Raw genomic sequence first — 25,720 nt, 5'->3', positions numbered from 1 at the left:
TGAGGACAGAGCTACCAGACAACAGACTCGGCTCTGACACCCCTCACCTTGCTCTGTGGGACACAATGATGCTGAAGTCACCCCACGGAGACCGAGGCTACAGCAGAGACCAGCTGGGGAGATTAAACACAAGCCACCAAACTAAAGTTCAAAGCCTTGAAATAAGCATTATGGCTAGGGAAAAAACACTTTTACACAGTGTTGTTGGAGAGAATTTGCAAAGGCACCAAAAAGGTCAGTGAGAGGAAAAGGAAAAGGTCTACATTTGGCTCCAGGAAAGGAACTGAACACAGTGGAATAAACTGGACAGAGGGGAATATCTGGCGAAAAAAATGTTACTAAACTAAGATTACAATTAAAACAGTAACTTGAGGTCATTTTCTCCATTTTTCTAATGCATGTTAGGACACAAAGCAAGACCTATCTTGGACATGAAGTATCAAGGATATGGACAGATTATCTGTGGGGACTGAAGCTCTGCCTCCAATAGTGCATCCTCCAGGTTACTGAAAACACTACCAGGAGCACCCTCACTGCCATGCCCCCTATCAGCTCTCTCCTGGATGTGCGGGTACCCAGGAGCAGCAGGAGGAGATGGCACTATTGTAACGAGACAGCACTCTGATACCATTACCTCTTAAAAGTAACAGCTGTGTCTTCCAGCAGGCGAATGTCACACAGTAAATGGGTAACATCTCCCTCTCAGAAGTGGTGACAACCCCCAACCCACCAGTCTAACTGTGCATCTCAGCATTGCTCCTGTGCTCATCCCCAGGACTCCCTCTGAAGCCAACTTGGTCCCCCCAGTTTCGGGGGATTTTAGGACTGGAAACCTGCAGCTGACACTGGGGGCTGCTTTGTCACATCTTGTACCCCTTCATCCTCCCCCAAAACAGCCCACTTGCTTTATTTCCTTTTGTTTCAAAGACTCGCTCTGTGCCTGAGGGACATTTGAATTGCTTAGAAAGGAAATGTTAATGGCTTCATATGCTGGTGGAAACCCGCGGGCTGGGACTCATTAGGCAGAGCTGTGCATGAGGGGTGATGAAGAGGTCCTGCGCCCCAAGGCAGCTGAGCTGGGGTCTGCCTTGGGCAGGCAGGAGGCCAGCCCAGCCACGCAGGACGCCAGTGGGATGCCAGCCCGGCCACGCAGGACGCCAGCCGGCACTCCTGAGCAAGAGGGGCAAACATGGCACATGCTGAGGATGCCTCCAGCACCTCTCTGCCCCACAGCAGCATCTTAAAAATCAGGGGAAAGGAGGGAGCAGGATCCTCTACACCTCCTCTGCTGGGCTGCCTTGGGGCTCCCAGGGAAAGGGAAAGGACACAGCTTCAGGACATAGGCATTACTTGTCTCTGTATCAATGCAGCTAAAAACCGTCCGTCACTTCTAATGAAGAACTTCTACTGGAAGCAAAAATTTCCACACAGCTTTTTAAGTCAATGACAGCAATGTATATATCTCCGAGGGTGGAAGGAACAGAAATTTGCTTTGCTGCCAGCAACTAAAAGTCTAGATAAATTCAGTGGAGCAGAAAATTGCATCTGAGCTATGTTGTAAGGGTACATCACAGTATTTTATTACGTATTTGAAAAACCTGCCTGATTTTCAAAAGCCATGTCTGTGTGCTGTAAGAGTGCTCTGCATTTAGATTTAATTAACTTTAAAAGGACACTCTAGAATTATTTTTCATCATTAAAGAAAGGTTATTAATAATTTTCAGGTTTTTGTTGAAACTACTTTTGTTCCTCTTGTGTTGAAATACAGTGATTTGTTGAGTTATTAATGATTTCCAGGCTATCAATACTTATTTTACTGGTCTTGGAAATAACATTAATACAAACACGCGTGACATGGAACAAAGTCCTATATACTGTGCAATACTTTGGGAATTACCAGCCCTGGCAATATCTCCTTCTGGACCATTGTATTGAAGAAGATTACTGTATTATTTTGCAAAGCCTCCTTGCTATCTCCAATATGTTTGAGAGACATAAATGCTGCTTACACGCATGTTCTTATACACCATATTGTAGTGCTGTGCAAACATCATTGCTACAGGTTATTTGTTTATGTTTGCCTCCTTTGTTTGCAGACAAGAGATACTTGAGAACACTGAAAAAAATATTGATTTCGAAGCCTTGATAATTGTATCTATCTGAATTAATGCAAATTCCTTTGATGTGTGCGAAGAGGGGAAATGCCTGATGGCTCCTGAACTGTCACCGACAGATCTAGAGAACTGCCTTCAAACATTTTAAACTTGCAGCAGCAGGCTGGAATAAACAGCCTAAAGAGAACACTTTTGAAATACAGTAATAATCAAATGAATTTGCCATGTTCAAAGACAAGACAATTAATAATTAATGACTCTAAGACAACAGAACATTTGAAATACCTGCCACTTAATTAGCTGGCTAGCTCACTGCGTTAAAGCAAGTAGTTTTAATTTATTTTTTAACACAATTTTTAATATTTTTTTTTAATAATAATGTTTTATTTATCTCTTTCAGACCTATAAGAGACTTTACAATCCTCTCTTCTCAGGACAGACAGGGCAGGTTCTGCCTTCAGGGTGACACCAGGTAGTTTTGGCAGGGTGAGCACCTCAGACCAGCAGCGTAGCTGATGCCCCGTTCAGGTGTCTGCAAGGTTTCGCTTCTCCACTGAGGAGGATGCGGCCAAAGCAATGGCACACTGCTCTACCCACACCTGACGGGAAGATACTGAAGTTTGAAAAACCTGTGTGAAAATTGCCATCTTCCCCCTGTCTTAAAAGGCAGCAGTTTAATATCCAGACCAAGTGTTTGCTATCTTGTAGATACCACCACATCTGCCACATATTTATCACAAGGCCACCTAAAGGAAAAAAATCACCTTACACTTACTTCAATTAACCACAAAGAAGAAGAGCCAGCCAAGCTTTAACATTACCTTTCAGAAGTAAGGGCATGAAGGGGATTTTTGGAGATTTCATTTTCTTGAATGCATCTCTGTAAGCTTTGTGATTCAGAGAAGGGTCCTACAAAACCATTTGGGTAATAAAGAGAAAAATCAATAGGCTATAAAAAGAGCAATTCTAAATCCATTACGGGCTTATGATCTGAACATGATTTAGATATAACAGGTTTCTTCAGGAAACGAGGTAGATAAAGGTTTTCTCAGCTAGGTGACTTACTAAACTGAACAAGAAATGTAAACTGTGAAAGAAACAAAAGCAATTACGTTCTTTTAGATGAAGCAGTGCTAAAATGGGAGTAAGCTGCAGAACAGATTCACTGGGACTCCTCTGTCATTTCCCCACAAATTTCTATTAGCAGAATCTCTTGAGCTTACTATCTAGCACAAACTGTATCACAGAATGTATTGCTGATTAATTTCTTTTTAAAAAATAACAAAAAAAATCCCCACCAAACACCAACAAAACAAATTCCAACAAAAAACTGCTCTCAGATCAATGGATCATATTGCAGATTTTCAAAGAAAATGAAAGTATGTTTCAGTGGTGTTGTGTAAGTAATTCAAAAAATCATCACAATTTCCCATATAAATGAACATTTTTGTACACCAGCTCACACATAATCTTGAAAAAACATTCATTTATAAAGGATACTAAGTACAGAAGCATGACAGCCATTAAAGGCTGGATCTCATGTTCCCCATGCCAGGCAGTGATCTCACCACACACCCACTTCCATGACAGCCAGAGGAAACACTTGTTTATTCAGCTTTGATAATGGCGACAAAGACCCTTAGCCTCAGATTTTGATTTTTTTTTTTAATTTATTTAAAAAACCAGCTTCAGCTGTCCTCCCATTCTCCTGATCCACAGCACATTGCTTCAGATAAAGGCTGATTAACCACCATAGCAAAAGAATGGCTTCCAAATTGATGCTGGGGAACCAACACTACATTTGCCTCTCTCTGCCCTTCCTCCAGCTCTTCCTCCAGCTGTCAGGAATACAGCCTTTTCCTTTTCGTGTTTGGAGACCACCTCTGAGCTCTGGCTGGTTGTGTGGCCTTTAGCAAATCACAGATCTGACATAAGTTCCAGCTCCAGACAATGACAGGCAGCCTCCAAATAAATTAGGAAGAAAGAAGGCTGGTAAAGACAAGCAATGCCGTTCTGCTGTCAACACCGTACTTACCGTCAAACTTTCAAGTTCAGTGAAAAGTTTCTTGAACTTCCCAGGAATTTTCTGAAGTGGGGAAAACAGAGGGAAAAAAAAACAAAAAAAGCTGATTTAGGCAGAAAAATGCTGAGGCATTTTCTTCCATGAGATTGTCGTGTGTGAAGTGCCTGCTGTAAGGACCAACAGGCAGTTAACCTCTGCTCCCTAGCTCCAAGAGCCCTAATTACAGACCATGTTCAGTGTGATGCCAGTGAGGCACCAGACCCTGCAGCCTTGCCTCAGGGACCTGCATTCTTCTTTTATGGAAGCTGCTTGTTAGCAGCTGTTTTTATTTTCTTCCCTAGCTTCCATGTCTGCTGCATTTACCTTAGTATCCATATCAAGTTAGGAGCAGTAATACAGGCTAAGAATTCTGATACTGTGATCACATCCAGGTTAAATCATTTGTTGTAATCAATCTTTCCCTAAAACATGAGTTCTAGAAATTAGCAGGTGTAACACTCAGTGGCGTTCGATACATCGCCCCCAGTGCTGACCAGCATTACTACTGGCACATGCTGGTACCAGAGAGAACTTTCCTTAAAAAACAATGACTTAATCTATGGTATTTCACCCTAATCCCACCAAGAGGTATAAAACCATATACCAAGGGAGCCCAAGCACTAACTACCTTCTTGCCCTACATGATAACACCCGCCTTGCTCCACAAGCATCTGCTCCCTTTTATCTCCAAGATGCTTTAATGGATTCACCTCATTATACTCAAAGCAATTGTTCTTCACTTTCAATTTTGCTCCTGGTATTTCAGACTCGAAGAATGGTGTGTGGACCTTAAAGCCTGTCTATTTTTTCCAACCATACTAGTTAGTCTAGTAAAAGATATCCCATCTTAGTATAAATCCTGTCCTGCCTTTGTCCTTAGACCCTGACAGCCACAATGACACTACCAAGAGAAAAGGGATTTAGAACAATTAAGATTAAGTAGATGTGCTGTATGATTAAAATGGTAAAATAACTGAACATGGAATTGCAATTGCAAATTTTTAATATCTTCAATCAGGGAAAGTTAGGCTCATTAAGACACTGCAAGCTGTAGAAAAAAGTAGAAGAATATGCTTGGGAGCATACTACTTATTTAAGAATTCAAGTGCAGAGCCAATATAATTTAGTGTCTAAATGGTTGCTTAAATTTAGGTGGCTTCATTTACATGTGTAAGCAATTATAATTAATTTATAAACATTGCTCTACTTTCTAGAAGTCATATTACTAATGCAAATAACCTTCTGCTTTTGAAATTTCCAGTGCAGTAAAGTTTTACAAATAATAAAAAAAAATGCATGTGACTTCATAAATATTTTACAGACAGAAACGTGACATATTTACAATGATACATAAGCAAATGCACTCCTTGTTCCGACAAGCAATACATTCTGCTCTTCCTGAGAGAAGTCCACTAGCAGCACGTGATCTCCAGAGGTCTCATCACACAACAGAGTTCTGTGTGTTTCTGTGCGGAAGAGATCGACACCATTGCCACCGGGTGGGTGCCTTTGGGACAATACTTAGTCCTTTCCACTCTGCTACCAAAGCCCAGAGAAATGGAAGGAAGGCAACCATAAGAGCAGGCAAGGGCAAATGTTCCCTAATGGCCAAGGCATTTTAAAAGTCAGAGAGACAAAGAGTTTCTGTATTGTAATCCTCAGGTATGTATTTTTCTGTAAAACTTTTGCTTTACCTGTTATTTAAAGATAGCTCCTCCTCGCCTGTCCAAGTCCCTGTGAAATCGTTCCCACAGAAGCAGTCACTGCCCTCGTTTCTCTGTGTGCCAAAGCCGCTGACATAGGCAGTGATGTTTCCATATGCATGATTTCAGCTAAGGGGGAAGATTTGGCTCTGGATGGTGTTAGATAGGGTTGTAAGTCTCTGATGGCCATTTGGTTTCAGCTGTTGGTGCTCAAGAGTACCTCCAAGGCAGATGACAGCCATTCTCTGACGCTTTGTATTATAGACTGACGTTTTTTGAGCACTGCCCGCTTGTGGCGTTGGGGGCATGGGGGAGGCATGAAGCTTCACCCCATTACACTAAATTACCCCTTCTCCAATTTTTGGTTCATCAGCAAGTATAGTAAGCTTGCAGATATTACCACTCAATAATTTACTTGGATGTAAAAAAAAATCCACAATATAAACACAGATCCCAGTGGGACCCTCCTCTAAACATCCCATGCTCTGTCTAGCAACTGGTAGCTTCTTTAGCAGATAACCTCTGTTCTCCAGTATGCTCCTTATTCATGGCCCATTTCCTAACTTTGTTATTCAAAATGAGCAGCTGCAGAAGAGCTGATCAAGGACAATTAAAAAGGGTTTATTTCCACTTTGTATTTTTTTAAATGAAATTATTCCATAATAAGGGATTGCCTGTTTGGAGCCACCCTTATAATCTGACATCTAATTAAAATGCTAAGATAATTTACCTGACTTTTTTTTTTTTTTTTTTTTTAAGAGGGTAAGATCTCCTTACTTTGTTCTTATTTAAAAGCTTTAGAAGGATGCATTTGGTTTTATTTGAATAGCTGTGTATTGAATGTTTCAGGTCACAAAGAAGCTTCTCTACCTACACTTGCTGCCTGTTTGATTTCAGCACGAAAAACCAGTAATTAGAAAGAAAACTTAATTCACCAGTATACCATCTTTGCGAGAAATGGTTTTGACAGGGTCTAAAAGATAACAAAGATGCGTCTTACCTCCCAGGTCTGAGACAGCCGGCTGACAGATGCAGTGTTGAGACCCATAACAATAGCAAAGAACGAATTCAGATTTCTTTGGGCTTTACAGCTGTGGAATAAAAATATGAACACTGTATTCTGATTTTTTGTACTCAGAATAAGAGATAAATGGAATGCAGAGGTATCCTAGGTTACTGAGTCCCATTTCAATGCTCAGGACTAACACACAATCATCTTCCACATAATGAACTCATTAAATGTCCTCTCATGGCCACCTGCAGTCTAGGTGATGGGGTCTCTAAGAAGTTTTTTAGCAAACGTTCCACTGTCTCATCAACCCTGTTGTTGGCAGGTTATTTTTTTTCCTTTGCTGTCAAAAGTAATTTTCCCTTTTCAATGTTCAAGTTACTCTCAGCTGTCCTTTACCATACAGAATAATTCCTTGACCTCTATTCTATTGTATTATAAATATTTTCATCCCCTTTTTCATCTTTTCTGTAAATTGTACATCACTGGTTCCTTCAATTTCTTTCTGTGGTCACGGGCTGCAATCTACTTTTCCATATTGTTATTATCCTTCATTGAATTCTTTGTAATTTATTTTAACTTTTCTCTCATGCATTTCCTTTTTACCAAGGAGATGTAGTGAGACAATGGGGAGGGAAGGAGAAACATAATTACTGTTTCGGCTCTAAGTTCTTACACCTTTCTTCTATGCAAGTATAAAACAAATATCAAATTATTTATTTGGAACAGCATCACACTTTGTCCTTGCCTTTAATTTGTCATCCATTATCACCCAAGGACCTTTGTCACAGTACTGTTCTTTACAATCATACATTTATTTCTTCAGCTCAGTATTAGCATTCCCTTGCTGAATTACTTTGCATCTATCTAAATTAAATCTTATCCTACTGTTGTTTGCACATGCCACCAGCCTCCTTAGATCATTCTTTTTTTTTTTTTCTATCCTTCAATGCATTTGCAATCCCTCATCATTTTTATTGTCTGAAAATCTGATTAATGTTGAATTTATATATCCCTATAAATTAGTTGCAGTTAGCACTGGTTCCAATACAGGTCCCTACAGAATGTGCTTGATACTCCTATTCTTTGACATTTTACTATATACAACCAGACTCTGCTTATTTCTAGTCCGTTATGAAATTTGAAATTCTGAAAGATCAAGTCCTTTTCAAACAGAAAGACTCCCCTTTCTCTTGTAGATTCTTGAAGACCATTATAAACATACATGGAGGGGGGGGAGTGAGAATCCTCTTTTAAGATAATTTTAAGTACAAATTAATCCACTGCCTTCACTGGGATTTATCATCAGGGAAAAGTACGTGCCAAGGCCTTGGACTGGAAACACGCCAGCACTTGTTACAAGTTTTACAAAGCTTGCACTCATCGCTGTGTACTATCTTGAGACAGCGTATTTCGCACTTCAGCTGTCTTAAAGTTAATCCTAACTTTGTTGCTCAGGCTCCTTTTATCATTAAAGTCAGGCAGCTCCCAAAGGTAATTCATTCCAAAACAAGAAAGGTGTCCAGCACAGCTCAGATAAAGCGTCTACTGGATGGGCCCATTTCTCACAAGGTACATCTTTCACAGTCAGCCACCACTTGGGAAGCAAGAAGGTTGCTGTTGTAATCCATTTATTCCAACCCTACCTTGACCTGTTTCTACAACTCCTCAGGATGTTCATTTCTAACAACATGCTAATTAATTTTCTCTATCGAATCACTTGATTTCTATTTTAGACTAGCTCGTCAAGAGAAGTGTAGGTATCCATGTCTCAAAAACTCTGTCTCTCCTTTATGTATGGAGACACTGTGCAAAAAGCCTTCCATCTTCTTCAGGTGTTCCTCAGCAATGAAGCACACAAATGTTGAACATGAGATCTTAGTCCTGGTGCTTTGCTGACAAGCTGAAAGTCAGAGATACAGATTCCTGGCCAAATCTGGGAGCAGAGAACAGCTTCCTACGTCTCTGCCTTAGTCATAAACAAATTAGCAGGGCTGCTCGGCTTGTGCCTCATGATGAGAGTCCTGTGCTTGGCACACCATCCCTACACCCTAATTGTTCCTCTTTCATCAACTCTTCCAGAAGTGATGAGATACGATAATGTCTTCTTTCAGAAAGCTGCTTTTCTGATGAAAAAAGATCTCTAGCAAACTACAGACTCACTTATTTGTGTATCCATCACTTCACAGTCTACACACTACAATGATGGGTGCTTCTGCAATGCACTGGGAGAGCCTGTCTACTGTTTACTGACAACTGCATGTAGTCTCCACAACTTTGGCTTTTCACTTAACAGAGATTAAATTGATTCAAATAGAGCAACATTTTAGTCTGGTGACAAATATTTCCTATTCATGTGGGACAGACACGAAACTTCTCTTGGAATGCAAATTAATGCTACTGCAGTGCAAGGCAGGCACACAGAACCAACTGTTTTTGCTATAATTGGACCAAATTTGGCCATTGATACGGCAGAAAATGAATGTATTACTCGATACCATACAACTTGCAAACTAAATCAAATCACATTTATAAGTTACAGTAGATTAGATTCGAAGAATTCATTTCACCAAAGGCAGTGCTTCAGCAGAGAACAGTCCTTTCTATGTAAGTGCACTGCAAATTAAATTAACCTCGTCAATGAAGGAACAAATTATACATTTTTCATGAACATGCATATTCAAATATTGCAGAAGACCAACAAGTGGAGAGAGAGGCAAGGAGAATGGTTGCACATATTTAAATTGCTCGATTCCCTTGGTTACTAAAATAAGGGTGATTACAGTGAAAAGAACTCTCTTTGTATAGTATATATTTGTATTCTCTTCCAAGTCATAGAATAAATGCCAGCACTGCTTAGTAATAGTGCAAGAATAGACCATCAACTGTAATTAAGATCTCCCCCTCCAATAGAGTACTCCAGAGAAGACAACACAGGGCAACAGTTTACTGCAGCCAGTTTCCCTCTAGATGTAGCACTTTCAGGATTACAACAGAGGGGGTTTTTTGTTTCCATGTAGCCTTTGAGGAATAACTGTGTTGCTGCTCAAATAGTTTTGTAATACGGTCCTCAGTTTATCTCTGCTAAGAAAGGAGGTATCTCTGCACCATCAGGGATTTTGCTGTTGACACTGCAGATACAGCGGTCACGCTGCTGGGAAGATTTGAGCAGCACACACCCCACGACATCTAGTTTTGGCCAGTGTTTGCTGTTGTTACGTATGGACTGTTTTATCCAGATATGCTTACTACACTGTTAAAACGTGGGATGACAAATTAGTTTTCTTTCTTTGCACTTGCACAAAAAATTTTACTTCTCCTTTCCCATCAAATAATGCATGTGAATTCAAGAATTTTTGTTGCAGGTTTAGTAACTTACTGGGCAGCAATCTTGATAAACTTTTTGACTAGCTGTACACGTTTGCAGAGCTGGCTGCACAGGAGTATCTCAGTGGCAACCCAAAGCTGGACCTCGTTGCACCTTTGAAGCAGAAGACTGAGATTCTCGGTGTTTTCAGCACTGCCCTGTCTGCTGAACGTGAAGTATATCAGCTCTTGCTGGAAGACATTGATAACATTATTAGGGATATAAAACCAATTTAAATGTAAAGGAATTACAAACCATTTAGAAGCATGTTTTTGAAACAAGACTTGGTTACAGATGGTTATTTTTTTATTATACATGAGCCAATCACAAATGATTCAGGGTCCAGGTTTGACTTAGCAAAGTCTAGAGGCTGGTGGACTGGAAGTCCTGCAAGATGCGCTTTTCTTAGTGAGATTTCCTGCAGTTCCACTTCTGGCTACAGCCAGATACAGCACATAAACAATCTCTGTCTTTCTGTATTTCATCACTTCTGTATGAAAAAAGAACTATACCAGAGCATTGCAGCATCTGAAAAATTTCCATTCAAACTTCTTCCTAAAAATAGCCCAGATTTCAGGAAGAGAGGTGTGGGCATTGATTGCTGTGCAAAAAAAAAAAAAGCAAAACCAAACCAAAACAAAAAAAACCCCACCACACACCAAACTTGACCAGCTCTAGATTTAAAGTATCTAAGCTGAATAAAAGAAGCTAAAATGAAAGATCAAGGAAAGCATCCGATGAAAAGTAAGGGAATTTCCCATTCATTTTCTCAGAAATCCACCATGCTTTTCAGTGACTGATATTTTCAAGTGACATTTTGTATTGTTAACTGTATTTTACTCAGCGGCTCACACCAGAACCTATCAAAGTCATTGAAACAACCCAATGGGCACTGAAGTGGGCCATTATCCCATTTTATAAAGCCTGCACAGTATTTTTTATCTCACTGAAGCCTAACAAGAACAGTAATGTGACCGTCTAAATTGCTGAAATTGTGAATTCTTTTGTGGTTAAAGTGGTATCAAGGACACCTATTTGTGGAGTCCTGTATTTACTGGAACATTATTGAATGCAAAGGACAATTTGCATATATAACATATTCACACAGACAGTTTTTAGAGAATAATCATGCTCTTTTACTTTCTTGAGGCAAATCTCCATAAAACCCATCAAGTATACAAAGGACATACAAGATGCCCCAGCACAGGGAAGTTACAAACCTTGCAACAGGTTTGTAACTTGGACTTGATTCAATGCCACCACTACTGAGAGCTGCCAAATCATACTGTCAGGACAGTGAACTGAGAACCAAGGAATACTGATGCGTGTAACATCAGGAAATCATAACAGCACAATGCTGCATGACAGTAATATACCTGGAAGTGGACATGGTGCTTCTTACCTCATGAATTGCATTGAAGAGGCTCCAGTCAAAGTTTGTTAGTTCCAAGGCAAGATCCCAGGTATTGATTCCCAAAATTCTCACAGACCTTTGCTGCAATTCCTCATTTTCAGCAAATGGGTTCTAAATCAATAGCCAAGAGCAAAAAAATCCTGAGCAAACCCCAAAAGTTCTGCAATGAAACAGCTACTGGATCAAGGTACAAAACAGAGCTGAGTAATAACCTTCTCTAAGAGCACTCTGATGGTTCCCCCCCCACCCCGGCCACTAATCAAAATCAAGGCTTTATAGTCTATTTAATAAATAGCTTGAAAAAGGAAATGGGTCAATAGGATCAATGACTTCCTATTGGATTAGGCCTCTCTCTCTGTCTCTCTAAACTTTGAGTATAACACTGACCAAGCAGACAGCATAATGAAAATAAAATCCCTGAAGCCATCAGGAAATAAAATCTGAATTAAGACACCAGGAAATTTTTGTATCATAAGATAAAGGAATCATTCTGCAAACACATTGGATTTAGAATAAATACATGCAACTTGCCCACCAATCCACCTTTACAAATAACTTAAATCCATCCATTTTATGATTAATTTACTCCAAACATAAATCAAACGTACCAAACAGTAAAACACTGTGGGTCCTGATTCATAAAAGTTACTTAGCATATTACTATGGAGTGCACTGGTACTGTTGGTATCAAGGATCATTTGACATTTCCATTATTAGCTCACATTTTGAAAGGTTTGCATTTGTCTTGGGTTTTTTGACCTCATCAGGCTGAAACTTGGCATGTGAACTATCTGCCAAGATGAAAGATTATTCTTATCAGTTAAGCTATTACTTTGGTGCTATATTTCTGACAGTTACAGCAAGTTTTGCTATTTTTATTATGTAACTAATGAAACTAGATTGGCTGTCACCTGTCTGCACTGGAAGCCGTCCCTCAATATTCACATTTTTAGAGGTGGCTAGAACACCGGAGATAACGGGGATGACAGATTACAGTGATAGCAGCACATCAGCTCTTCGGGGCACATTGATCCAACAAAATGTAAATAGACATTTCTCATCCCTAGGATGAATGCACAGATCCCTAGTGGTACTGACAACACATAGAAGTCAGTTGTGATACCGTCCTTGTGCTTTCCTCAAAAGATCTGCATAATTAGCAGAAAACTAATGAGGCACTCAAAGAATTATTTTTTCCAATGTTCCTGCCTCACTGGCATTTTGGGAAATCACGGAGGGAGAAAGTTTGCAATCCTGGTTTCTGAGGACAGAGGGAATGACAGAGATCTGCTGCCCTTCAACCTGCTCCACTCCCCAGCACCAGCAAGAGGATGGAGAGACAGACAGACAGACGAAGGAAGGGAAGGGGAGATACCACCAGTGATACATGCCAACCATAGGCTGACCCTGTAGCTGCCACAACACTCGGGTCACGCTGGTGCCCAGTAAGTTCAGTAGAACTCACACGACATCTATTTCTACATGTAGTAATTCCACAGAGTTTGTCCATCACTTTGTATGATTATTTACCAGCCACTCTAAGTGCTACAGAGGCACAAGGCGGGGGGGGAATAGAAGAGTGACATGGGCCCTGAATAATCCTCATCCCATCCAGTCCTGTACAAGCACAAGTCAGCTTTTCCAGGCTGATGTAGATTGAAAGATTTAAGCTGTACAGAAGCTTTGGTCTATTTGAAATTGATGAACAAATTCCATTACTGTTCAGTCCAATAACTGCTGTTAATGCAAGATATTTTTTTTTCTAGATACAGAGCAGCTCAGTAAGCTTTACTAGGGAAGCAAAAAATAAATTCTGTATTGAAAAACCACTCTGAGAGGAATATTAAGTTCTTGATCTGGAATGAGACAAATAAAAAATGGGAAGCATGCAATACAGATCCTTACCAAAGAATCAGTCAGATCTTTTCGGTAGACAAACATACGACTGGATGACTCAAAAGATTTTGAGATAGCCAAGTCATTTGGTTGTAGTTCATGTTTTTCTGCAAAAACACAAAACAAAACACAAAAGCTTCAGAAAAGGAATAAAAGCTGGATATAAATTATTATTATAATAGAAAAACATTATAAATACATTTGTAAAGCCACATCAACTTATTAGAATGTAACTAAGCATCATATCCAGTCCCTATGGGAACCAGCATCTCCACACTACTCAGGCACAATAAAGGCAAGATGTCTCTGATACTGGACTAGAGCACAAAAACTTCCAACATCTGCTTTCAACCTGGACTTCACAGAGGACAGAACAGAAAGAAGCCCTTAAATAATCTAGTCTAAGCTCCTATGCACTATAGAACATTTCATTTCAACCCAGTGTATCTAACGTACCTACAGTGACTGTTGTTAGAGCAAAGTGTCTCGCTCCAGAGACCGAGCTGTTGTGTGTCACTGGCGGACAAGAGCAGGGGTGGAGATGTCATCAGTAGCCACAGCCATTCAACGGGAAAAGAAGTTTAAAGGATCCCAACTCAATGCAATTCACCCCATGGAACAGAGCTGAAGAGTCCTTTATAGTACAGTATTTACAGAAATTCCTCTAGAACTACAGCAATTTATTTAGGAAACATCTGAGTAAAAGAGCAGGACACACGAAACTGGTAGCAAAGAGAAAGGACTTTATTTTCCTCCACTCCAGAGTGGTTCAGCTCCGGGCAATCTCAGATGCGCCGGGTAAAGGTGTGGGGAAAAATAAAGCAAAACCCTGAACACAGCTGAAAAACTGCCCTGGGAAAACTGTCTCTTCCTGTAGGCTCCAAGTATTCTTCTGGAGACCTGACACATGAGATTCGATTACAGTGGCTGTATGGATGTAGACCCAAAAGCACTACAAGCATGTTGACAGCTACATTGGACTTTTAATTGTCCATGAGGGAGGAGTAGGACCAGGAGGACTCTGAGAGCCAAACACCATTTTAGCCTGTTCTCCTGTTTTCCCTCTTAGCCATGCTCACACCAACACCCGATACATTTATGTTGAACTGCCAGTATGTTTCCTCAAGGTAAATTGAATAAAAAGAGCTTGTTTCTTCATTTCAGTACAATAAAAACATGTTCTCCAATGCTCATACTGCTGCCCTCCAAGTGGACAGCAGATGACACTTCTGAATCATGCAAATAGCAAAAAAAAAACCAAAACAAAACAAAAAAGCGTGGCAGGCTGGTGTTTATTGCTCACAGCACAGGAGTGACAATGCATAATAACAAAGATACTGAAATTGTGGTATCTCCAATTCAGGCAATGTGACTAAATAACATTTCAGAGGTTACAATGGTCATGTACAAATGACAGTCCTATTGTACCTGCATTTTAACTATTGTTTCTTATTGAACAGCCAAGTGGCAACCACTTCTATTCTGTGGCTTTCTTGGGAATCAATGTGGTATAAAGATAATAGTGTGTTTCATTATTTATGAATTGTTGGTTTTCTTTAGCTAAGTAGGCAGTTAGCACCAGATTTATTGCTATCAGAGCAAAACTTGAGCACAAGACCTGAAAAACAACAGCAGCACAGTGATTTTGCAGTGGCATAAAACACACTGAAGGCAAATTTGGGCACACACAAGGGTAAAAAGAGCATGCCTGCAAATGGTGTAGCCCGGCTGGCCAGGACACCTGCATATAATGCTCCCGTGTGGCCGCTCCGTGCCCAGGCTCTCAACAGCCAGAGCAGGGCACCATCTCCCTGCCACTCACAATGGTGCCCTGCAAAAAAATGGTTCTGTAATTGAGCTGGGGGGGGGGGAAAAACACGACCTTCAACTTCTGAATCAAATAAACAAACAGAACAAGCCAGCATTTGTTTCATTTAACTAGACTGGCAAAGAAGTAGCAATGAGTGCCATATCTCTACGGGTGCATGTCCTGGTTTCAGCTGAGAGGGTTAATTTTCTTCGTAGTAGCTAGTGTGGGGATATGTTTTGGATTTGTGCTGGAAACCAGTGTTGATAATATAGAGATATTTTTGTTCCATGGACCTATTGTTGAGCAGTGTTTACACGGGGCCAAGGCCTTTTCTGCTTCTTGCACTGCCCTGCCAGCAGGATGGCTGGGGGTGCACAAGAAGTTGGGAGGAAACACAGACAGGTGACCCAAAGTGACCAAAGGGATACTCCATACCATATGATGTCATGCTCAGCTTATAAGGAGCCTGGGGGAAGAGGAAGGGGGTGGGGGGGGGGGGTGGGGGCAGCATTCGGAGTGATGGCCTTTGTCTTCCCAAGTAACCGTTACACATGATGGAGCCCTGCTTTCCTGGAGATGGCTGAACACCTGCCTGCCCATGGGAAGTGGTGAATGAATTCCTTGCTTTGCTTTGCTTGTGTGCGTGGCTTTTGCTTTACCTATTAAACTGTCTTTATCTCAACCCACGAGTTTTCCCACTTTAAGTTTTCCAATTCTCTTCCCCATCCTGATGGGGGGCAGTGAGCGAGCAGCTGTGTGGTGCTCAGCTGCCAGCTGAGGTAAAACCACCACAGTGCATCCTTTGTCCCAGGGGATCGACACCAACTAATGTTATCAGAGAATATGGCCAAAATATTCCGCACACTTAGTCTTTTTTGGAGATCCAGCTTGGCATTTCCATGCACCTAATTAAATTGCTTCCTGTATGCTCCCTAAGAGCCAAAAAACACACAATGAGCAAAACTATCTGACCTAAGAGCTTGAAACCTGACAGACGCCAAAGAAAATCTTGGGCATTTGGCTATATCAGCCCATGATCAGTCTGGTCTTCCTTAAAAAAGTTCAATGAGAAACACTAAAATAATAGGCAAAAAATGTCAGTTGTAAGCAAGACTGCTAACAAAATATTGCTTAGATTGCTCTCAGTATCTCAACTGTGCAAATATACGTCTCCCTCTTTTCTGCTGGAGAATATTCATTACCCATGTCATAAATGAGGAAACAGCCACACATATAGTATTTGTTATTCCCTTTTATATTTCTAAAGCAAACCATGCCTCATTGCCTTCCAAATTAATTTAAATGCAAAAGTAGGAGATTTATCTGTGGGGAAAAAATAAAATCTTGCAATATTGTTGGAGACTGAGAGTCCTTTGCACTCCCTTCCCAGCAAGGAGATGCTGTATCTGATGGTACCCAAGAATGAGCTGTTGCCATGGAAACAACTCTCTGGGAAGCAGCTCCTCATTGTTCCCGTGGTCATCCAGCTGTGGGCCCACACAGGAACAGCTGTATCCTTGGACCAGAAAATGTCAGCCCTCCCTTCCGTGATGCACTACAAGGTGAGTAAGCAGATGAAGGGAAGTTACTTACCACCAGAGAACGTGACTGTCACGAGCGCCAACTCCTCCTCCGGGTACTGGATCTTTTCTGCTACAATCTTCAGTATCTCCTGAGCTGAAGTGGATACTTGAGCTTTTACACTGACATAGGAGTGCTCTGTTATATACACACGGCAGAAAACTGCACAAAGGAAGAAAGACACGCTCAGCAGTAGGCAGAGACACCTGAACAGCGCAGGGGAGAATCTCACAGACTCGACCATGGCAATACCTCAGCTGCCTGGCTGCAGGAAGGGCAGCTGCTGTGCCCTGACCCACAGGGACATGAAACTAAGCATGAACATCACCATTTTCTCCCTTCCCACCTCCTCTCCCTGGGAAATAAGAAGGACAAGCAAATGGAAACAGAGACCCCCACAGCAGTATCTATTTAAGACTGCATACTGTGAGGATTTGTCACGGACAACCTCCTCTACTGCCTATCTTCTTCGCAAACTCAGCTGTTGCCATCTTTTCTCCCTTCCTTTTAGGTTCAGATAAATCACTGTCCTTTCAGTGCATTTTACATCTGCTGTGGAAATTATTTTGGACCTCCACTTCCACCTGGAACAGGAGGCTTCGCCAGAACAGCGCTCCCCAGTCTTCAACCACTCTCACTAGCTTATCTGTCTAGACATCTAAACTAGTCGCATTGCCAGAATATTTTAGCACCAGCAGAGGCTGCCCAAACAGCAATGCAATTAGTTCTGACAACTCTTTCCCTGAATCACTTGCAGCACACATAAAAAGAACTGGTTTGGAGAAATTCCCTGGGCTCATCACTTCCACTGAAGTCCATGAGTCTGGCTCTGGGAGGGAGAATCCCAGCAGTAATGCTGTGGTCAGCTCAGCTAGTACTTTCCTTCTGCTACAGAAAGGGATGTACGCACTCTCTGCTTGCCAGAATTTTAGGTTTGCATCTTTTGCCGAGTTTGCTGTAGCCAGTTCTTTGAAATACAGATGCCATACTTGGAAGAAACAGAGCTGCAGACTTGCATAAATGTTTCAAAAATTACAACATTTGCTAATAAGAATCACCACAACTCCTGGTTTCATACTCACTTCAGTGCTTAATTAAATTTTCCATTTCCTTCTACTCTAGCACTTCTTGTTGCAGACAGGCTGCTACCATGTCTGTGTAAGACAAAATTTTTCTTCTCCAGAAATGCTGTAATATTTTTTATTTTTTTTTTAACTGACAGATGTATGCAGCGCTAGCTCTTTGCTTGTTCTACAAATATTCATGGCTTCAGGGCACTTTCATTAACTGAGACCATGCCAGAAGCAGTTAATAACTGTATCCTCAAGAATATCTATTTTTTGTCTTGTAGTAAAGGAAAAGTGAGGATGAGAAGGAAGGAGGAACTTAACATTTAACCTTGGGGAAGAAAAGCAATTTGATTTTATAATTTTTTCTTAACCTGTCTCTGCTGACAGACAGTAAATCAGATGCTGATCCTATGGTAGAATCTCTCTTCAGAATGGACATAACTCACGAAAAGATAGAGACATCAAACTGCACTCTAAACTACTAGGTAGAAAAATAAATTTTAAAAAAGCTGACAGAAAATATTCAGCCTCCATATGCAGCATGCAACATAACTTGCCTACAGCGAATTTGTTTGAAATCTCCCCCTCTCCCTCCTTCAGGAGAGGAAGATGACAGCAATATGTTAATTTGTAACTGAGCTCCTGACATATCCTTTGTTTAACACTGAACTAAACCAACCCACAGGTAGGTTCTCAAGCACCACCACCCTACTGATTCTCCCAAGTCTGCTCTCCCATGCACCCTTCAAACATCCCATCTGCAGTACCTGCTGGCATGGACCATGTCGTCTCTTCCAGGAGCCTGTGCTGCTCCTCTATGAGATGCAGGAGGGAATGCCAGTGGGAGGAAGCAGCCATAGGCTGCAGGTCACCCTGGTAATGCTTACATTAGGAGATAAATTGCCTCCGGTCAAGTGGCATGGTGCACCTTGGACAGACCCACCCTCCACAAGTGCCACCGGTCAGCAACACTCCACCGCACTGACTTGGATGTCCACCCTCAGCACCTGCCTCTCCTCTCCCCAACTTCACTTTTGCTATTTCATTCCCTCAATCCTATCATCCTCCATGGGTTATGCTCTCAAGGAGTGAGATAAAAGCAATTTAACCCTGTCGAGGCTGGCCTCGCTGGGTCCTGCCCTTCCTGTCCCCACAGCCGTGCAGTCTGTCCCCTCTCTGGTGCCAGCACATTTCCCTCCCCATTCACCCATGAGCTGTGTCTGACTTTAAGAAGAAGAATGAGCGTGGAGGTCCTCATCCAAAAATGACATTTTTAGAAGCAGCCTTGATAACATAAACCTCAAACAAACTTATATTTGAAGCATGGAAAGAGGATATCTATCAGCAGCATGTATTGTGCAGAAAGACTTGGCATTGAAGGAGCTCAGTTTTTATTCTGTCACAAATGAGCACTAAAAATATACTGACTCCAAGTGAACTTCCGGAGGTTTGTTCCCAGTGAGAAACAAAGATATATCATCAAAGGGCAAGACTTCCAGGTAGGAGGTCCTTCTGCCCGTTCCCCTGCTTGTGTACACGGTGTTCTCCTCCTCTCTGCCTCCTTCCTCGTACAGGCATTACAGGAGGCTGACAGCCTCACTGTGTTATTGCATTAGTAGCAATGAAGAAAAATTGCATTTTGAAATGGTTGACATTAAAGTGAAGTGGCACCTTGCACTCCACACAGAGACTTTTTCAAGGAGAGAAGGAACTCACGTGCATTCCCTGAGTTAGCAAGTCCCGGGCCATTTCGTGTGACAGGCTTATTCATTCACCTTTCACAACCAAGATCTCGGTCAAGAGACCGAAAGCACAAAATAGAGCAGGAATAACGCCTGTTGGATGGGCTGCCAGCACTCCTGGGAGACACACAGCTCTGCTACAGGGCTGCTCAAGGAACCAGATGGGGCAAAACCCCCTTGAGATACCATGTCACTGTTGAACCCCTGTAAAGTAGGAGGCAGGAAGGTAACCTTACACAGTTAAATGTGTCTTCTTTTGTGACCCTAAGGTCCTGTTCAGAAGCTGTATGTCAGTTAAAAAAAAATTTACGTTATGGGCAGCCCTTGAGAAACAATTTTGCAGTTTTGGAGTTTTTCCTCCCCTCTTTCAATCATACTTACTTTCTTCTGTGTCATTCATGGTTCCTCTGTGTTGCAGCCAGTTCTCCTTTAGACTGAACTGGTGGAAAAAGGTTTTGTTCTGTGAGGGAGTGGGAGAGAAGAAAAAAAAAAAACCAATAAAAAAAAAGACAACAGGCACTCTTTGCATCCCTGCCCTTTACAAAGCAGTAATTCACAGAACACAGCATTCAGCCTGTACGTCTGGCCAAAAAGGTTTCTGTATAGGAAATCCACCCACCCTTTCTTGGATCAGTAAACTGGGACTTGCCTTACTAAATAATGGCCAAGGTGGGGATTTTGGAGGAAGCGGGACATGCCAAAGCTAAGTAGCCTGCATGATTCAAGGTTCTCTGTAGTCATGTTCAGAGCCCATTTCATATACACTTATTCTTATATATGTTTCCAATGCACCAATCAGCCTATTTAGCAATTTCACTACAATCTTATGTTCTGCCTTCCACGTTTCTGCAGTAACACTTCAAGCTTATTACACACTTCAGCTTCAGGCCAGTAAATTTGATGAGCACAGCAATTCACCTCTGCGCAGTTTGTACACCAACTTTCTCTGGCTGCATCTTCTCCCTCCAGTTAAATAGACAGATTCATGTTCCTCTTTCTTTCTTTGTCCCTGTCACAACAAATCCTCCCTTTGCTCTATCTACTTGACATCCACGTCAGTGCCTGTGCTCAGCCTGGTTTGCCCAGGTTGCTACATCTCTCCAGCCTGGTGGGGACACGCTCTCAGGCCTCTCCTGAATCCTGACATCTCAGAGCATCTTGTTAAGATGCTAATACTGTCACAGCCACTGCAGGTTAGCTCACATAGCTGATATCCAGGCTGCACTGGCAGGAAAAAAAAAATTCATTAAGCAATGTTGCAGGTCTAACCTCACTGATCTATCCTGTCATGTTTTTGGCCACTAGTCACTTTCAATTGAGAAGCCAAGAAAAGAGAAAGAAGTGGGCAGAGGGAAAGAAAGTGAGATGATGATAAGTTATCTAGCAACCAGCAACAATCAGGTTTGTGTTACCTTTCGGTGAGGTGAATACTCATCTACAGTGCTGAAACAAAAAGGAAAATCTAAATTATTCTTTCCAGCCAATGATTAGGAAAAGGAAATTTTAGCTATTACAAAGTTTACAACATCAGAAAGTTTTCAACATTAAACAGTCACCGCAGAACGGCTGCAGAGCTCCTTCAGGGAAAGCTAAGGGCGTCTGGCTCAGCCAGAAAACTTTTCTGTGACTCGCACAATCGATGTAGTGAAAAGCAATGCTGCCAGCCTGCGAGCTGCCAGAGAACACGGACAGGGCTTGGGCCCCTGGGGTAAGCAGTCAGGGTCACCCTCAGGGTCACAGCTCTTCCCACTTCCCCAACAGCCAAACCACGGAAACAAACTCCATTTGTTGGAAAAATGTGCCAAGGAAATATCTTTTAAAAATACCATAATTAGTAAAATAATAACCCTGAGACAAGTACTGCAAGAGATTTGCTTCTCAGTACTGCAGACTGCAGAGAGAGAATGAGAATGAACGTCCCATGTGAAGTCACAGACTGCAGTTTCTGAGGGAAATTTTGTCAGCTTTTCCACAAAATATTACTCTACTTGCAAGTCATTCCAACCAAAATTGATGGGAGTGACTTGAACCACACACATCACCCAACAAACACCAGAGAAAACTGAATAATCTACCTTTAGCTTAAAGAAGAGATGATTTGTAAAAATTAATATAGTACTTGTATCACTCATCACTTTACTGAATTACAAGATGAACACAGAAATAAATTACACTCTAAATAAAAGGAGTCTGACTTACAAATATAATCAATACTTACTGACGACGATGCATCCCAAGTATCTTCTGAAATTCTTTCAGTTCCTTCTCAAGAATGGGATATTCATACACGTCATCTAACACATTTCTGTATATCGTCTACAAAATAAAACAGTATCTGCAAACATCTGATAACTCAAACATAAAACTAAGGCATCATAAATCAGCGGTCTAAATCAGTTCAGACACTAGCCTACTGAAACAAATTTCATCATTACATTTCTGGTCAATATTCAGCCTGCCTTTGGAGAAACACTCTTTGTATCATCACCAAGCCAGAGGGCAAAATGTTGACACTTGTTAGTCTGCAAACAAGGAGATTTAAAATAGCACTTGTGGCTGTTATATGAAATCTGGGTTAGGTCAGAAGAACACACTCTGAAGCATGAGAACATACCACACCATCTTCACTTTGATTAAGACTTTTGAAATGGAGAATGTTCTCCTTCACTTTTCCTCATGTTTGCATGCATTTTAAATTGAGTTGCTGTCTCTCACAAACAAATAACAATATACTCTTAGTTGTAAACCAATAAATAAATAAACCCTGCTTCTTTTTTTGGGGGGGAGGCATTGTCTGAATATCATCAACCAGGAACCTCAGTTAAATGTAAAAGATGATAAGAGGTAAATAAATTGCATCAGTTTTCATGATTGAAATTGTAGGAAATATTTGCTCTATACTTTTACAGAATCTGCACATAGATCCTTCTCTTTCCCTTCCAAGAAAAAGATCATATGTATACGCTGAGTCATCAGGTTTGCTTTAGCCTAATTAACACTGCTACATTCATAAATCTCAGCACAAATTATTCTGGATTAGAATCCCATATATTGCCTTTGCACTGATAACTTCAACCATCATTAACATTACTGCTGTGTAATACTGCACAGAAGCCTCAAGCAGAGAAACTGTGTGGCAATACACAGTCACACACCTCCATGGTGTAACAGGCAGGTGTAACACAGTGTAACCTAACTGATGGCTGGAATGATCTCCCCTTTTCAATACAGGACTACACACCTACTACCAAACAGCAAAAATCCTAAGCTCTCTCCTTCCGTATGCTATGTGTCCTACTCCAAAAACAAAACAAACAAAAAAAAAGAAAATAAAAAAGGAAGCTCAAGACTTTCTCCAAATGACTGAGCAAAAAGGTACTTAAGAAGATCTTCAGTTGCAGACAAAGAGTCTGTCATCAGGAAAGGTGGAAGATCCTGTAAAGTCTCCTAAAATACTTTCATCTTTCAACCAGTAGAAAAAAAATCATTAAAATAAAAATCAACAACTATTTGCTATTTGCAAATTTAAAAGGAATTATAAAAGCTTTTGGAATTCATTCAGAAAGATCAGAAGATCCTTGCTAATAAGTAAGGACATAATTATATTTATTAAAAGTACCTGAAGCTGTGCCGTTCTCCATGTGCACCTGACAAACACTGTGCAGAAGCATTTGTTTCCTCAAAATAGTATCTCTTACAAGGACCACAAAACTGTCTTTATCCGTGATCCTCTGGATACCAACTGTAGACCCTGTTCTAGCAGACATGACCAGTGCACCCAAGGAACCTCCATGTCTTTGTAGGTTTCTTACCTTCCTAAATTTTCCTATATTCTAGAGAGCATGGAGTTCTATAAGTTTCATATCTGAACGTAATGTTTTTGACATTGATTGTATTGACATTACAGATTTTCTGTTCAAACTATTTCTAAGGCATTCAAGGAAGACACATGTAAATCATTTTATATTATAGATTTCATGGAGAAAAATTTTGCTTCACAGAGTTTGCTGTTGGGGCTTTTTAGACACAGTACGTTAATTAAACTGTACTGCAATCAGAAAGTGTTTCAATACCTTTAAAAATTGTTTTAAATGCTCATCTTCGTGTAACCAGTCTTTGTAGAGAGACGTCCACTGAGACACCAAATGCAAGACTTTTCGTTTCCTACAGGACACATCAGAGTCATCTTCTTTCCCTTGGTGGTTCTTAGCACAATAGGTACGGTAGGTTAAGGAACAAATAATAAGGTCTCAATGAAACTTAATTTTTAAGTGATGGAAAAGACTTTTCAATCATCTCATTTGCCAATGAAAGATTTTTTTTCTCTACATTGCTCAGTTTTAAATGTTTTATACCATCTGGAGCTTTAGGAGTTTCATCAACTTTTTGGAATGAAATTCTCAGTAATAGAAATGTCAGTTCATCCTCTGTGCCAACAGGATTCTTCCCCTTTATAGATTAGAGAAGTGAGTCTATAAAAGAAAAATCAATTCAAAAGGAATTATACAATGTTGAGTCATATCTTTTCTACAGAACTGGGAATGAACCTTTGTCCTGCACGCCGATGCCAACATGAATGTCTGCGGGAAGGAGGACAATGCATCATTAACAACAACAAAAAACCTCAGGGAGAGGAAGTCAGTTTCTTTTTTCCTGTACAAATTACACTACCTGCAGAAATAACACTATTAAAAAAAAAAAAAAGGTGAAATAATCTATTTCCACCATTGTTCTCTATTCATAAAGCAGAAACACCAAATGACAGACGATAGCCACTTTTTACATTGTTCCTATCCCTTCGCTATTCTTTCTTTTATTAGGTAAAAAATTATGTTTTCATCACAAAAGGTAAAGAAGGTGGGGGGGAAGTGCAAAGCAAGTTCATTTTATGGCTATAAGTTCATTTAAACAATGCTCCATAGCTTATGGAAATAATTGGAAATACGAGAAAAAAATTCTTTTATCTCAGAATTAGAGTTAGATACTGTATCACATGATAAAAGGAGCAGAGATTGTAAAATACTTATTCTCCATTTTTTCTCTTCAGATATTCTGAAATGTATTACACAGATATAGGCATTCTAAGAATTAACATATAGGTCTGGATAGGTTTTAACCTCACTTTAAATATTATTTTGTAACAGTTATAAAGGTTTCTTTAAACAAAACCAGCAAACATAAGATTGCATTGTTGCTATGAGTTAGGCATCTGTTTCAATACATCTTTCAAGCATTCTTGTGAAATAAGTGTGCACATACACAAATGTGTATGGTTCAGATACAGGTTTATTCAGGGGCAGCTTTACCTTTGTACATTCAACTGCAGAGCAGGAATTTTCTGTTTATTGATAACTCAGCTATGCAAATGTTTTAATAGGTGAATGTATATCTATTTACAGGCACATGCTAATTAGGGGAATTCATATCCAAATTTGGATTTAATGTTTCCAGTTTGAATCTTTTCCTCCACAACCCATTTGAGTTACAAAAACAATATAACCTGAACTTTGGGAAGCTACAGATTTGAATCAGATTCCAAGTGTCATAAAACCTTACAAAAATTGGACTGGAGAAGAGACCTTGAAAGATCAGCTAAACTAGTCCATCCAAGTCTACCCTAAGAGAGGCTCATATATTATCTCTGGAATATATTTTTGTAGCTGCTTCCTCTTAATATTCTCCAAGATCAAAGGTTCTACTATGTCACATTTTCCACTCCAGTGTTTCTTTTCTTAATGTAAAAAAAAAAAAAAACACTTCCTCGTATCTAACATGAAACTGTCTTACAGCAATTTAATCTCACTGCCTCTTGTCCCATCCAGCATCAATATGGGAACAGATTCTTCCCTTCCTCTTTAGGTACCTGAAAAATTATCCCATTTATAGTTTCCCTTTTTCGGTAAAACAACCCCAATCCTTTCAATCCTTCTTCGTAGGTCTTTTTTTCTAGAA

The 25,720-nt window shown here is 40.5% G+C and overlaps 1 protein-coding gene across 2 annotated transcripts in view; it reads right to left on the bottom strand.

Moving 5' to 3' along the window:
* RAPGEF5 (Rap guanine nucleotide exchange factor 5) overlaps positions 1-25,720 on the bottom strand; it is a 161,076-nt gene that overhangs the window by 10,175 nt on the left and 125,181 nt on the right. For both annotated transcript variants that reach the window (XM_075746030.1, XM_075746028.1), the window contains 11 exons: positions 23,842-23,986; positions 21,987-22,084; positions 21,181-21,211; positions 20,150-20,228; positions 16,969-17,118; positions 13,575-13,672; positions 11,658-11,780; positions 10,268-10,446; positions 6,880-6,970; positions 4,150-4,200; positions 2,936-3,023 (listed from right to left, as the gene is read on the bottom strand). In XM_075746030.1, the coding sequence (XP_075602145.1) occupies positions 2,936-3,023; positions 4,150-4,200; positions 6,880-6,970; positions 10,268-10,446; positions 11,658-11,780; positions 13,575-13,672; positions 16,969-17,118; positions 20,150-20,228; positions 21,181-21,211; positions 21,987-22,084; positions 23,842-23,986 (1,133 nt within the window). The remainder of the gene's footprint in view (positions 1-2,935; positions 3,024-4,149; positions 4,201-6,879; positions 6,971-10,267; positions 10,447-11,657; positions 11,781-13,574; positions 13,673-16,968; positions 17,119-20,149; positions 20,229-21,180; positions 21,212-21,986; positions 22,085-23,841; positions 23,987-25,720) is intronic.

Source organism: Balearica regulorum, chromosome 2 (assembly GCF_011004875.1).
Source record: "Balearica regulorum gibbericeps isolate bBalReg1 chromosome 2, bBalReg1.pri, whole genome shotgun sequence".
Classification (NCBI taxonomy): domain Eukaryota; kingdom Metazoa; phylum Chordata; class Aves; order Gruiformes; family Gruidae; genus Balearica; species Balearica regulorum.
Note: the sequence above shows the minus strand (reverse complement) of the source record. Positions and strands in the feature narration are given on the sequence as shown.